The sequence below is a fragment of the Styela clava genome, chromosome 13 (assembly GCF_964204865.1).
Source record: "Styela clava chromosome 13, kaStyClav1.hap1.2, whole genome shotgun sequence".
Classification (NCBI taxonomy): domain Eukaryota; kingdom Metazoa; phylum Chordata; class Ascidiacea; order Stolidobranchia; family Styelidae; genus Styela; species Styela clava.
In genome coordinates, this window is record NC_135262.1 from 5,872,476 (window position 1) to 5,889,301 (window position 16,826).

The window sequence follows — 16,826 nt, forward strand, 5'->3', positions numbered from 1 at the left end:
CTGAAAAGCTAAGATAACATTATTGAAACTAAGCCTAATTAAATCTATATAAAATATTTACTTGGTATATTTGTCTTTGGCCTTCATTTTGTTCTTCATTTCTTCATGTTCATAGTCCTATAACTGAAAAGCTATAACATCAATAAAACTAATCCTAATTGAATCTATATAAAAAATTTACTTGGTATATTTGTCCTTGATTCTTTCTTCTGTTCTTCAATTCTTCATCTTTATCCTATAACTTCTTCCTATCCTATTCTATCACATCTTCATCCTATAACTGAAAAGCTATAACATTAAAATAACTAATCCTAATTAAATCTATATAAAAACTTTACTTGGTATATTTGTCCTTGGTTCTTTCTTCTGTTCTTCATTTCTTCATCCTCAAAGTCCTATATCTGAAAAGCTAAGATAACAATGATAATATTAAAATCCTAATTAAATCTATATAAAAAATTTACTTGGTATATTTGTCCTTGATTCTTCCTTCTGTTTTTCATTTCTTCATCTTTATAGTCCTATAACTGAAAATCTATAACATTAATAAAACTAATCCTAATTAAATCTATATAAAAAATTTACTCGGTATATTTGTCCTTGGATCTAACTTCTGTTCTTCGTCTTCATAGTCTTATAACTGAAAAACTATAACATTAATAAAACTAAGCCTAATTAAATCTATATAAAAAATTTACTTGGTATATTTGTCCTTGATTCTTCCTTCTGTTTTTCATGTCTTCATCTTCTTATCCTATATCTGAAAAACTATAACATTAATAAAACTTAAGCCTAATTAAATCTATATAAAAAATTTACTTAGTATATTTGTCCTTGGTTTTTCCTACTGTTCTTCATCTTCTTAGTCCTATATCTGAAATGCTAAGATTAAAAAAAATAAGCCTAATTAAATCTATATAACAAATTTACTTGGTATATTTGTCCTTGGTTCTTCCTCCTGTTCTTCATGTCTTCATCTTCTTAGTCCTATATCTGAAAAGCTAAGATAACATTAATAAAACTGAGCCTAATTAAATCTATATAAAAAATTTACTTAGTATATTTGTCCTTGGTTTTTCCTTCTGTTCTTCATCTTCTTAGTCCTATATCTGAAATGCTAAGATTAAAAAAAATAAGCCTAATTAAATCTATATAACAAATTTACTTGGTATATTTGTCCTTGGTTCTTCCTCCTGTTCTTCATGTCTTCATCTTCTTAGTCCTATATCTGAAAAGCTAAGATAACATTAATAAAACTAAGCCTAATTAAATCTATAAAAAAAATTTACTTGGTATATTTGTCTTTGGCCTTGCTTCTGTTCTTCATTTCTTCAAGTTCATAGTCCTATAACTGAAAAGCTATAACATTAATAAAACTAATCCTAATCAAATCTATATAAAAAATTTACTTGGTATATTTGTCCTTGATTCTTTCTGCTGTTCTTCATTTCTTCATCTTTATAGTCCTATAACTGAAAAGCTATAACATTAATAAAACTAATCCTAATTAAATCCATATAAAAAATTTACTTGGTATATCTGTCCTTGATTCTTCCTTCTGTTCTTCATCTTCCAAAGTCCCATAACTGAAAAGCTATAACATTAATGAAACTGATCCTAATTAAATCTAAATAAAAAATTTACTTGGTAATTTTGTCTTTGGTTCTTCCTTATGTTCTTCATCTTCAAAGTCCTATAACTGAAACGCTATAACATTAATAAAAACTAAGCCTAATTAAATCTATATAAAAAATTTACTTGGTATATTTGTCCTTGGTTCTGCCTCCTGTTCTTCATTTCTTCATCCTTATAGTTCTATAACTGAAAAGCTATAACATTAATAAAACTAAGCTTAATCAAATCTATATAAAAAATTTACTTGGTATATTTGTCCTTGGTTCTAACTTCTGTTCTTCATCTTCATAGTCCTATAACGGAAAAACTATAACATTAATAAAAACTAAGCCTAATTAAATCTATATAAAAAATTTACTTGGTATATTTGTCCTTGGTTTTTCCTTCTGTTTTTCATCTTCTTAGTCCTATATCTGAAATGCTGAGAATAAGAAAACTAAGCCTAATTAAATCTATATAATAAATTTACTTGGTATATTTGTCCTTGGTTCTTCCTCCTGTTCATCATGTCTTCATCTTCTTAGTCCTATATCTGAAAAGCTAAGATAACATTAATAAAACTAAGCCTAATTAAATCTATAAAAAAAAAAATTGGTATATTCGTCCTTGGTTCTTCCTCCTGTTCTTCAGGTCTTCATCTTCTTAGTCCTATATCTAAAAAGGTAAGATAACATTATAAAACTAAGTCTAATTAAATCTATATAAATAATTTACGTGGTATATTTGTCCTTGATTCTTTCTCTTGTTCTTCATCTTCTTAGTCCCATAACTGAAAAGCTAAGATAACATTATTGAAACTAAGCCTAATTAAATCTATATAAATAATTTACTTGGTATATATATTTGTCCTTAGTTTTTCTTTCTGTTCTTCATTTCTTCATCTTCTTAGTTCTATATCTGAAAATCTAAGATAACAATAATAAAACTAAGCCTAATTAAATCTATATAAAAAATTTACTTGGTATACTTGTCCGTGGTTCTTCCTCCTGTTCTCCATCTTCTTAGTCCTATATCTTAAAAGCTAAGATAACATTAATAAAACTAAGCCTAATTTAATCTATATAAAAAATTTACTTGGTATATTTGTCCTTGTTTCCTCCTTCTGCTCTTCATCTTCTTAGTCCTATATCTGAAATGCTAAGATACCATTAATAAAACTAAATCTAATTAACTAAATCTATATAACAAATTTACTTGGTATATTTGTCCTTGGTTCTTTCTGTTCTTCATTTCCTAATCTTTATAGTTGTGCATCTGGAAAACTGGGATGCAATAATAGTAATAATAATAACTAGGCCTAGTGGGAATAGTGGGAATGTCCTAATGGGTAAATCTATCAAAAATTAAAAAAAATATTTAAAAATAAATAAAACAAATCAAATAAAATGAATAAAAAAGCCATGGCATGCCCTGTTAACTTTTTGCTCTTTTGTCGTTCTCTTGATGTCCTGTTTCTTGTTGAAAATATCTCAAGAAATATAGAATAGAAAATAATAGTTATGACAATGAGATAGCAACATATAGACAGGGGCTATTACGGAATTTTTAAATATGCAATATATAGATGGAGGCTATAACGGAATTTTTAAATATGCCATATATAGATAGAGGCTATTACGGAATTTTTAAATATGCAACACCAAAAGTATACATAAAACATAATTAGTATGATTGTACTCTAAAAATTAGCATATTCCACGAAAAATAAAATGCACCAACGGGTCGGTATATTTGAAGCTGTAACACACAACACTATTATCAGGTAAAAATAGAACTATTTTCAGAGGAATCCAATATTCTTAACAAAATACCATAAGTAATAAACATTAATCAACAAAAATCAAAACAGTGTGGATATATTTATTGAGAATCAAAATAAATATTGGATATGGAAAATATAAAGAATAATTTTGGTATATCTGAATATGTCTTATTTTCTTAAACTATAAGAAATTAAGGCTAGTAAGAATGACGCCACCAAAAAGAGGCTTGTCAAACACCCTACATACTCGGATTTGAAAATGCTTTGATTGGCATTTGAATTCTGAATTTAAACGAAGGTACCGACATTCAACTGTATTGTCATGTTTACTGTGATAAATTTTGAAATGAAAAAAGATAATTTTGACCACCAATTGCCAGATTCTGTGGTCTTTTATATTTTAGTATTGGCCGAACAAATATTGCTACTATGATTGCCATGCTGTGTATTCCCTCCCTTCATGGGCCCACCAATCACCAGGACCCCATCCCCCCTCCCAACCCCTGTGTATGTAAGTGTAATATATTTGTTTTTTGTTTTGTTTTTTGATGGAGATTCATCGACAGGAGAGACAAACCATGCCGGCCTGGTTTGTTTTCCGAAGACGATTTCAAACAAAGAACAAGCAGTGTTGATAAAGTACCGGTAAGATTACATTTGTGTGTTAGGTAGCATTGACAATCATGAATAGACTTTATTTAGTTCGTACTGATTACAAATGGTATCAAAATGAGTAAATAAGACAATAATGAGATATCATAGCAATATATTTTGAATGCTCATTCCTTATTAACAAGAAAAGTATTTGTATAATCAAGTTATATGACAAATATGTTGAATGACGCCGTCTCCTTCATGCCAAATTATTTAAGTAATCACAGGAATTTATGTTTAGAATGGAATGGAGTGATGAAATGGAAAATTTAAAATACAAATTCAAACGATGTTTTGGTATAATAAATATATCCACTAATTAATTTTACATAAGACATGAACTATAAATTCTTAATTTTTCATAAATATGGAATCAAATATAAAAATTGTATTGTATCGTAATGATGAATACAAAAAAAAAATTGATTTGGTTTCTAAACAATGGTTCGATCAAGAATCTGTTTCCGTTTATTAAAATCACAAGAACATGATTGGTCGACCCATTTGTTCTTGCATAACAGATTAAAGTATGTATGCCATTGGGTATAGTCTAAAATAGTCTCAAGTGCAGCTCAATGCATTTGTTTGCAAGTAGTTCTCAGACATGTTTGATAAAACTCTCTTTCAGATTTGAATACTCAAGTTGAGAGTTAATTGAGAAAACCTGTAGAAAAAAAATATACAATTAACCATAATGTCTATGATACGATATTCTTTTTTGCATTCATATAATTGAGGAAATAAATCTTAGTAGTTGAGAAGATCTTTCTAATTGTAGGTACGAGATAGGGTATTGAATATTGATTGATCCCATGTGATATCATTCCAATTAGCTTCAAGGTTTGCAGTGAAAATGGTATAACGTGCTCAGACAATGGACTTACAAGCAGAGGTCGGCAACCTTTTGTCGCTCGCAGACCAAAATTAGGGTTGCAAGTCATTGGCGCGCCGCACATGGTTTTAGAAAGTTAAAAACTTTTGCACACAGATCAGAAGTTATATTTGAAGCTGTACTTAAAGAAAAAAAATTTACATATGACTTGTTTGAATTTTATAAGAAGAAGATACTTTTTATAGTAAAAATCAAGCAGAGATACATCTCCCGAATAGAATATCGATTTATTTAATCATTGCATTGCATCTCAAAAAAATCCAAGTGAATATTTCCTGCGCCATTAAACCCTTTGCACTTAGCATCAACTTTTTTGCGTTTTGTTGATATTCGTCTAATTATAATTGAATTATAGTCTCATTAAACGAGGAATTGTGAATTATGTACTTGTTAGGGTATATTATGATTTAGTCTACACGTGTCTTACAATGAATTTTGTAACGTAAAGAATATAATCGTCAAGACAGTTGTTATGTTACTATAATTCAGTGATACGTCGCAGGTCGGATTATATTACTCTGCGGGCGGGATCTGGCCCGCGGGCCGTAGGTTGCCGACCCCTGACTTACAGCATAACATTCAATGCAATTTTATGAATTCGTATGGGTTAGTAAATATGACCCAATAATAATTTGCTTTTATTTCGCATTTATTATGCTAATGAAAACAGTATAGATACCCATTTTAACAAATTCATTACATCAGTGATTTCAACATTTCTACCCCCGCAAACTGAGGACACCAAATAGAATAAACTCGAGTACCGGCATCAGAATATTGAAATACCAATAATGATTTCAAGCTAACGTAAGCATGTAAGTAAAACATGTATAACTTATACATTGTCTCATCTTATTGTTTCCTACTTTTTTTACTGCGTGAAATTATAAAATTTGACACTAAAACATGTTAATCAACTTTACGTTACTTGATTTGATCTCACAGATGAAGTGTTAAATGTCTTACGGATAAAAATATTAAATTCAAAAATTTAATTTTGATTGGTCTCATTATCGGGTCTTGCATGTTTCAGAAATACTCGATTTTTTGAATAATGACACGTTTCCTAGAATTTTCCCACTAACCATAATAAACTTTCTTATGTTTTCATAGTCATGTCATCTCCACGTTTTTTTTCTCGCAAACTCATATGTCATTTTTATTGGAGGTGGCTATGATGACTATCTTGTGACAAAGTTTGGAATCAAATATGAGAAAATTATACTTTAGTTATCAGATTTTTCACGTATTTGAATCATGTAAATAAAAGTTCGCATTTAATGGCTATTAAACAAATCTGGGTCGGGCATTTAAAACTAATTTGATGCATTTGTAATCCAAATTTATAGGTAAATCAACAGACAACGAGTCAATATATACTTTCTTAGTATTATTATATACTTTCTCGAGTCGAAAGTCGCAAAATGCTTTGAACCCCTGAATTGTCGACTGACCGACGTACGGACTGCGCATTCTGAGAAGTCAGATTTACAAAAAGTGAACCCAAAACAACGAATTTTAAAGAGCGAAGCAAGTTCAGTACTCAAAAGTCTCATTGAGAGTAGGGCAATTTGAACGTTGACGCAAGTTGCAACAAATTGTTATGGTCTTACCTTGTTCGGTAAGGGCAAATGTTTAATTCCAAATACTTTTATAAATTTCATAATAATTGAGAGGTAAAAGCGAAACTTTTTAATTGAATAGATTTCGAAATCCTTCAAAAGGTTCAAAAGATGATTTAAAAAACTGGCAATTGAGATTAGGCAATGGGAGAGCAGTTTAAAAAAATTAATATTAAGAGATACAAAAGCTAAATGAGATTTGGTTCCAGTCTGTCAGTTAATTTTGTCTATATCTAATCTAAAATAAGATTCAACAGCACATATTTGAAAATGAATCCAGGCGATTTTTATCGAAAACATATATAAACTAGATAACTCTTTCCACACTTGAAAAAAGTCATAGCTTCAAATACGACACTTTTCGACTTAACATAGTTCCTGGGCGCCACGAAACCGCCAGAAGAAGATTTGGAAAATGGATATCGAATTGCTAACACTTCCATTAGAGATAATTTGTATAAAAGTAGTCGAGAAAAGAATCTAGCAGCAAATTTCTCACTGAATTTTTTTTTTAATTTGGTGCGACAATAAATTTGAAAAACAGTTTCAGGAAATTTATGCGTTTTAAGTCATAACTTTTGCAAGGACCCCTAATAATGCCTTAAGATCAATAATAAGAAGACACTATTTTGTGCCTACAAATAATAGAAAGACTAAGTTAAATTAAGATGCGGCCCGCGGTTTTACCCAGGTATTAATATCTGGCCAGCCTGCGAAAAAGGTTGCACACTCCTGATTTAAAGAGATGATTCAAACAAATCTAGCATTTCTCACAAGTTTCATGGAAATTTCCGTTTTTCTCCGATTTTTTTCAAAACGGGGTGTTTTTTTCAAATTTAACACTTTTTGCATTAGTCACAAAATTCCTTTGTACATATTCATAATACACATCATTTCAGATTAAAAAATAAATATATCACATGAAAAGAAATTGATGTTTGCGATCGGGACGCGTAATTGGTTCGGGTACATTGTAAACTGACGCTAATGATCTCGGCATTCAATTAGAAAACTCATAACACAACGTCGTATTTTGTATTTTAAATATTCCAAAATTCACTAATTCTTCCTAATTGCATGAAATATTAAAAATGTCAATATAAAATGTTGGCAGCAAAATATCCGAATTAACTAGTTTGGCTGAAATAGCTAAAAACAAGTCAGAATCCCGTTTATACTCGCGAAGGTGGGGACGTACATGGCTCATAGTTCAGATACACCTAATTCTAACACCATTTTTGATCATATAAAGGCTAAATATATCGGAAATATCGGTATATATTTAGCCGATACCGATACAATACTAATGTCAAAAATCGGCCGATCCTGCCGATACCGATACATCTCCACATCAGACTATAGGACACAACAGAGAATATTGCTCTAGGTAACGGGTTGTTCAGAATGATTGCTGCTATCTTTTAACGCCAAATTACGGTTTTGTTGGGCAGAATAGTTATATCGATGGGGCGATTCTACGAAACTCTGAAATGGTCTGGTTCCTACATACTTAGCCATTAAAAATGTATATGTGCGCATTGGTGCTTAAACAGGAGAAAACGAACGAAGGGAAGCAATCTTACAGCTACAAGATAAGTTCATACACAATATACAAAAAGAATAATTTGTCGCAGATTTCGCTCAATAATTACAAACGATTTATCCATCCACGGCCACAAATTTTAAGAGATGAGTTACATGAGCGAGTAGAAACCATGATAAAGTCTGTAAATTGTTACAATAAAATATGTGTGCCATATCACGAATTTTAAATTAAACAGATAAACGTGGAAGTTTGCATATCTGCAGGTGAATTTTCACATGAGTAAGAAGATGTGTGAAGAAAAGATTTCGTAAAATTATTTTAGAGGACCTTCATCGAACCCCCGGATACAGCTCCCTCAAACGCTTTGGGTACAATCGAACCCAAGGTAAAAAAAAACGCTATAGACAGTGCCGTACTCATTACATCATATTCACTGGTTAATAGTCCAGTTAGTGAGTTGTTCAGAATGATTGTTTTTATCTTTTACCGTTAAATTACGTTTTGTTGGGCAGAATAAGTAATAAAGTAATAAGTTCTGATCGTAAATTTTTAAGATAAAATAAGATAATTTTTTTGCGGAGAGATACGAAGAAAAAGTCTGCGGCTACGTTATTTCTGAGCACAATCTATAGTCCTAAATCAACGTTGATTTAAACGCAGTTTGTTAATTTAGCACACATAATATCTTGTGACCAGTGTAACACTTCTGTCGTGACTTCGCTATCTTTTTTCTATTTTATATTATTAAATAACCTTCGTTGTTTGCAAGGTACATACAAATAAAATAAAAATTGAAAAATATGTAACACGTGGTAAAAGGTTCAAGAGCACTATTTCAGTGTATTAGATTTGGATCTTTCGTACAAAGCCCTTGACACCAATGCAAAAATGTGATATTTAATAAAACCACTTGCGCCAAGTTTTAAAGTATTTATCTAGTTAGAGTAAATTTATATTTCCAGCGCAATCTGCATTTCTAATCCAAACCCCGACAGAATAATTACAGATTTATTATTCTGAACGATAGCGGGGTGTTTTGTTTTTACCGGTAGAGAGGGTGTACAGAAGATCCTTAAATTGATCCTAAATATGCAAATGAAATTGAAAGACTCAAATGATTTTGATTACATTTACATACTTGCTCTGCTGGCCAGACTCGATCGGCTTTCATCTTGCTCTGTGATAAATACCAGACAAATGACCACGACGAAATTCTTTTGATGAAATTGATGTACTGTCTTTCTAACGTTCAAGCAGTCTCTTAAAAGGCTGAAAATTAATGTATTTTTAGTTCATTCTAAAATTATCAGAGGTGTATTCAGCTTAGAATTGCGACGCAAAAAGCGTGAAAACTTCAAATCGTAAATTGATGAAATAAATAATTTTAAATTACGGTAGATATAATTGAAACTCGTCAATTCCCAACTTCCCAAAAACTTACAAATATTACTTATTTGGAATGATCACTTAGTGCAGTAATATTTAACGGGTTATACTATATACCCAAGTGTATACCAAATCAAACAAAAAGTATTATCGGTGGAGAGATATACAAAAAAAAAACAGTACTTCCGAATTAGGCCATAATTTCTTGTACAAATACTACGGAAATACACTCGACTAGTCCCCGAACTCGAAATATAACTAAAATAGTATTGGAACAAATTTATGGTCTAACCCTAATCTGGTACACATACTACGTTACAGTGTCCGCCATATTGCTACACATACTTCGGGAGTACCGAAAAGTCTGTGGCTACGTTATTCGATAATTTCTAAGCAATAGCTATAGTTATAAATCAACGTCACTTTTTACGTTTTTTGTTAGCAGTAATTTAGAACACATAATATTTGCGACCAGAGTAAGAATTCTGTCATGACTTCACTAAACAACTTTTTTCTACTTTATATTATTAAATAACCTTTGCTATTTGCGAGGTACATACGAAAAATTTTTTGAAAAATATGTAACACGTAGTAAAAGGTTTAAGAGCAATATTTTAGGGTATTAGATTGGGATCTTTTGTACAAAAACTTCGACACTAAGTTACAAATTAGTAACTATCTAGTCGGGGTTAAAAACAAATTGAAAATTAATTATTTTCCTGCGCAATCCATAGGTGTTGCGCAAGAGATCCTTAGATTGAACCTAAATAAGCAAATCAAACTGGGAAAAAACAAAATATTTCGATTACATACTTTCTTTGCATACTGGCCAGATTCGATAGGCTTTCATCTTGCTCAGTGATGAATACCAGGCAAATGAGGGGGGTTTGATGAAATGATGTACTGTTTTGCCAACTTTTAAGCAGTGTCTTGAAAAGCTGAAAATGAATGTATTTTAAGTTCATTCTCAAATTATCAGTGACATATATCGAGGGTATGGCAGATATAGCTACTACCATTGGCAATTCTGGATTGCGGCGCAAAAAGAATGAAAAGTTCTAATCGTAACTTGTTCCAATAAAATATTTGTGCCATATCACGAATTTTAAATTAGACAAATAATCGTGGAAGCAGGACTATTGTGACGTCACAAAGGCAAAATAACCTCGGCGAAGTATGTCCGAGTTTTTGCATCTCGGATTCTAGTTTAGCGCGTATTAATTTGAATTTATACTACAGTATAGGAAGACGTGCACTTGTGATATTCACTGTCCGAGTCCAATTCACCTTGGTTGGCTTTTATATTAGGTGCATTGCTGTTTTATTCCTCATATTTAAACTTAGTCTTATTTCGGTGGGTGTGCAGAGCGTGTTATATTGATGATATATAGAATTTTAAACATAAAAAATAATGGAATTGAAACTGATTAGCTATTTTGGGGATTAGACATTGTAGATACTGAGAATTACATTCGTTTTTGGAATGTTTAGTTTTCAGGACTGGTGCATATAGTAAAGTTGCAAAATTGCGTATGTCCCCAAGTCATAGACACATTTTTGCCTAAGTCACAGTGCGCCAATATGACGTCACTTAACTGCGTCATACAAATTAATTTAAATCCAGTTACATCAAAAATTTAACCATGGCAAATTATTGACTCTCAATGGCATAACAATATCATTGGGAAGTTTTTTACGTTTTTCTCAAAACTGCTAAAAATGACTTACGCAATTCGGTGATTAGCATGACGATATGTAACACGTGGTAAAAGTTTCAAGAGCACTATTTTAGTGTATTAGATTTGATCTTTCGTACAAAGCCATTGACACCAATGCAAAAATGTGATATTTGATAAAACCACTTGCGCCAAATTTTAAAAATAAGTAATTATCTAGTTAGTGTAAATTTATATTTCCAGCACAATCTGCATTTCTAACCCAAACCATGACAGGATAATTATTGATTTATTATTTTAACGTTAGCGGGGGTGTTTTGTTATTACCGGGGGAGGGGGTGTACAAAAGATACCTAATTGATCCTAAATATGCAAATGAAATTGGAAGACTCAAAAGATTTCGATTACATACTTGCTTTGCCGGCCAGACTCGATGGGCTTTCATCTTGCTCTGTGATAAATACCAGACAAATCACCACGACGAAATTATTTTGATGAAATTGATGTACTGTCTTTCTAACGTTCAAGCAGTCTCTTAAAAGGCTGAAAATTAATGTATTTTTAGTTCATTCTAAAATTATCAGAGGTGTATTTAGCTTAGGATTGCGACGCAAAAAGAGTGCAAAGTTCTTACTCCAAATTGGTACAATAAATAATTTCAAATTGAAAATAATTGAAACTCGTATTGTGCCTAATCACTAATACCAAATTAGACAGCTAAACGTGAAAGTTTGGATATCTGTGGTGAAATATATAAAATTTGACATAAACTGGGTAATGGAAAGACTTCATGGCATCAAATTATTTCAAAGGACCTTCATAGAACACCTGGAACAGATCGACCCCAGGGGTTCGGTTTATTCAAACCCAGTTTAAAAAACATGGTATCGACCGTGTCGTGCTCATTACGCCATATCCATTCGTTATTGCTCCAGTAAGGGTTGTTTAGAAATATTGTTGCTACTTTTTAACGCTAAATTACGGGTATGTTAAGCAGAATAGTCATCTCCAAGGTACGATTCTACGAAATGAAAATGGTCTGGTTCTAACAGACTTTGCCATAGGAAATTTATAGGCGCGCATTGTTGCTTAAACTATAGAAAAAACGGACAAAGAAATGAAATTTTTCTGCTATAAGATAGTTAAGCATATACTCAATATATAAGAATAAAATTTGAATCAGATTTCCCAAAAAATTACAAATATTACTGTGTGAAATGATTTTTTAGTGCAGAGATATGTAATTAACCGGATATACTATATACCCAAATGTACACCAAATCAGATCCCGGGTATACAAACAAGAATTATTATAGGCGGAGAGATATGCAGAAAAGTCAGTACTCCCGAAGTAGTTCATGATTTCTGGTACAAATACTACGGAAGTCACTCGGCTAGTCCCCGGACTCGTAATAGAACTAAAGTAAGGGTATTGGAACAATATTATGGCCTAACCCTAACCTGGTACACATACTAAGTTCCGGTGTCCGCCATCTTGAGGCAAATACTTCGGGGGTAACGAAAAGTCTGCGGCTACGTTATTCGCTAATTTCTAAGCAAAAGCTATAGTTATAAAGCAACGTCAATTTTTACGTTTTTTGTTAGCAGTAATTTAGCACACATAATATCTTGTGACAAGACTTCCGTCCTGATTTCACTAAACAACTCCTTTTTACAATTTATAATATTAAATAACCTTTGTTATTTGCAAGGTATATACGAAGAAAATAAAAATTGAAAAATATGCAACACGTAGTAAAAGTTTCAAGAGCACTATTTTAGTGTATTAGATTGGGATCTTTTGTACAAAAACTCCGACACTAAGTTCCAAATTAATGACTATCAAGTCGGGGTTAAAAACAAATTAAAAATTAATTATTTTCCTGCGCAATCTATAGGGGTTGTGCAAAAGATCCTTAGATTGAACCTAAATATGCAAATCAAACTTTGAAAAGAAAAATCAAAATATTTCGATTACATACTTGCTTTGCATAGTGGCCAGATTCGATAGGCTTTCATCTTGCTCAGTGATGAATACCAGACAACTGACGAGGCATTTCTTTTGATGAAATGATGTACTCTGTCTTTCTAACTTTCAAGCAGTGTCTTAGAAAACTGAAATTAAATGTATTTTTAGTTTATTCTCAAATTATCAGTAGCATATCTATTGTATGACAGCTATAGCTCCTACCATTGGAGACTTAGGATTGCGGTGCAAAAAGAGTGAATTAATCCTGAATTGTTAAAATAAATAATTTCTGCCTTATCACGAATTCAGAATTACGGTCGGTAAGTAGTTAAACGTGGATGTTTGCATATCTGCATATAGTACATTTTACATAAGTAAAAAGCTGGGTGAAGGAAAGATTTCGTAAAATTATTTCAGAGGATCTCAGGTTTGGTTTAATCAAACCCAGTTAAAAAACACCGTTATAGACAGTGCCGTGCTCATTACGTCATATTCACGGATTATTGCTCCAGTTAAAGGGTTGTTTAGAATGGTTGTTGCTACCTTTTTAACGCTAGATTACGGGTATGTGGGACAAAATAGTCAACTCCAAGGCGCGACTCGACGAAAAAAAAATGGTCTGGTTATAACAGATTTGGCCTTAAATAATTATGAGCGCGCATTGGGGCTCAAACTAGCAAAAAGGGGAACGAAGAAATGCAATTTTTCTTATAAGATAAGCTTATACTAAATATACAAAAAAGATAATTTGTAAGAGATAGTAAAAGATAAGCTTATACTAAATATACAAAAAAGATAATTTGTCGCAGATTTCCTCAAAAATTACCAACTTGGAGTAATTTTTTAGTGCAGTTATATTCAACCGGATATACCATAAATAAGCAGGAGTATACCAAGATAGATCCCGGCTATACAAATAGCATTTTGCATACGATGGTACACTAGAGCTATAGCCGGATTCAAATTTCCCGGCCCGTTTTGTGTTTTTGAACGCGCACAGGTCCCGTTCAACATCGGGCTCAATAATTTATGAAGTATTTGTCTGTCCACGCCTCGCAATTTCCGAGTACAAGCTATAGTTACAAATCAAAGTCAATTTTTCCCTTTTTTTATTCAGCACATATAATATTTTGTGACCAGCGTAAGACTTCTATCATGACTTCAAACAACTTTTTCTGCGCTATTTTATTAAATAATCTTTGTTATTTGCGAGGTATATACGATGAAAATAAAAATTGAACAAGGTGTAACATGTAGTAAAAGGTCCAATAGCGCTATTTTAGCATATTAGATTGGAATATTTTGTAAAAAGCACTCGACAATAATGCAAAAATAGGCGCTCCTGAAATATGCGTACCAAGATGGCGGACACCATAACATAGTATGTGTACCAGGTTAGGATTAGGCCATAATTTTAGTTACAAGTACTACGGGAATCACATGGCTAGTCCCCGAACTCCTAAAAGAACTAAAATAAGGAAAATTGCAATAAAATCATAGCCTAACCCTAACCTGGTACACATACTGCGTTCCGGTGTCCGCCATGGTACGTGTACTTCAGGAGTACCCCAAAATATGAGATTTGATAAAAACACATAGATTGAACCTAATTATACGATTAAAATTAAAAGATTTTGATTGCATACTTGCTTTGCTTGTCAGACTCGATAGGCTTCTATCTCACTCAGACGAATTTCTCTTATTGATGAAGTAGTATACTGCCTTGTCAACTTTCAACAAGTGTTTAAGAAAGCTGAAAATAAATGTATGTGACATGATCGTCGTATTTTCACCAAAATAATAACGTACAAGTATTCCAATTCAACAACAGCCCTTCGAAATTGTGATTCAACTATCAAGGGGCGCATTTTAAAACTTTTGCGTAGATACATCCCTGCAAATAATTCAGAGATTTCCCCTAAATTTATGAAATATTACTTATTTGGAATAATCTGTCAGTACATTGTGTTGCACCTCATCTTGTAAATGACGACTAAACTAGTAACAATTATGTTATAATTCACCTTTTTATGAAAATCCTTTCTACAGTCACAGATATCTGCAGACATTTAACTTCATAATATACTACTCGCAGTTTTCGAAATATATAACGGAGTACAATTATTATGACAAGAAACTGTCCAATGGCAGTGACGCTTTTATAACTTTTTATGGAATATATGAGGCGTTACTTCTGTTAAGTATGTGGCATTACCATATTGATTACGAGAATCCATGGATGTCGTGTCGAAAAGTCGAATAAAATGTATAAATATTACCTGTAGATTTTCCCTCGGTTTCGTTACATCGTGTCTTCGCATCTTCAATTACAACATCAACAACAATTCTGCATCTGAAAAGTTAAGATATTAATAATAAATTGTTGCAGAACTTTCTAATGCGGGAATGGGAATACGTCTAACCACAATAACTAAAATATAAAAGTAAAAGCCAAGTATATATAAATCCATGAAATTGGTGTCATATTTGAGGTTTCGAAAGTTATCTATATTTCATTGATGTCAAGCGTGCCATGTGAAATGCTGCTTACGTAGTGACTGACTTATATCGGGCGCGACTTAAAAAGTGTGAGAATCACTGAATTCTAGGATATATATAATATGCGAGGACTCCTGAGAAAATATCGAATATCTGATGAATGAAACAGCAGAGCTATTCTATTACCTTTGTATCCTTCGCTAACTCGTCAATTTAGAATCAGTCTCAGGTATGTTTAGATTTTTAGTTCATATTCAAAATAATAGGAAATTGTAATTTCAACCAAAAAGATTTAGAAATCAGTTTATGAAAAGCAATACGTACAAAAATTGAGATAGTAAGCAACAACATTAACCAAATCAATAAAAATATAGAGTTTTAAGGAAACCATATAACAGCTTTACAAACACTTGTTAATATTTAGCTCACCTGAATATTGTTCCAAAGAGACGAACTGATAAGGAGTAATATTCCGGCACCAACCACACACAAAATCAACCGCACTCCATCATGTAAATTTGCTACTGAGGCGTTGTCGTCGCTTGTGCTTCCTTCCCGCGCGAAGAGTGGACGAAAACGCTAATTAGTCCATTGTAATTAAACGTTTTTAATTAGTCCCGTTATTTCAGGATCCAACAACCCTGGATCGCTAGGAGCGGATCACGCTTCTGACACGTGATCACAAAACATAAACAATGCAGATGACATTTGGTATTTGCTTAATATTACTTGAGATTGTTTGAATGCCCAATTTACACTAATTTCTCCGTCCAAACCAAACGTTGGAGACATAACATACATAGCAATATAATCGAGTTACATGTGAAAATCCTGTTTAATTTCTCAGACCGACGGTAACAATTGATAAAGACTCGATTTAGCGCAGAGCTAGCCCAAACTGGAGTTGCGACACCGCAGGTGAGACGCAGCAACGAAGTTTTGGGGTTGCACAGAATACTCGAATTTTACACACAGAGTACTACCGGAATATCTAATGTAAATTATATACTTTTGATTCAAAACACAACTATTAAAACTAATGAAACGTATAAATTCCACTATTTTAAAACATTGCATAGAATCAGAGAAGCGCTGGGCTTGCATCGAACTGTAAAGGTTTTGGAAGCCAAGATTTAGCCAACTTTTCAATCAGTGATTCGTGAGCTTTTCGAGCCATCAGAGAAC

At 32.2% G+C, this 16,826-nt stretch overlaps 1 protein-coding gene across 1 annotated transcript; it reads right to left on the reverse strand.

The window, feature by feature from the left end:
• Window positions 1-2,827: 2,827 nt before the first annotated feature.
• LOC120332952 (uncharacterized) lies at window positions 2,828-16,169 on the reverse strand. Its single transcript, XM_078119299.1, has 8 exons — window positions 16,071-16,169; window positions 15,422-15,495; window positions 14,789-14,895; window positions 13,156-13,288; window positions 11,586-11,716; window positions 10,311-10,435; window positions 9,250-9,380; window positions 2,828-4,715 (listed from the first exon to the last, which is right to left on the reverse strand). The coding sequence occupies exons 5-8, from the start codon at window positions 11,616-11,618 to the stop codon at window positions 4,702-4,704; spliced, it is 303 nt and encodes a 100-aa protein (XP_077975425.1). The 5' UTR covers window positions 11,619-11,716; window positions 13,156-13,288; window positions 14,789-14,895; window positions 15,422-15,495; window positions 16,071-16,169; the 3' UTR covers window positions 2,828-4,701.
• Window positions 16,170-16,826: the final 657 nt, after the last annotated feature.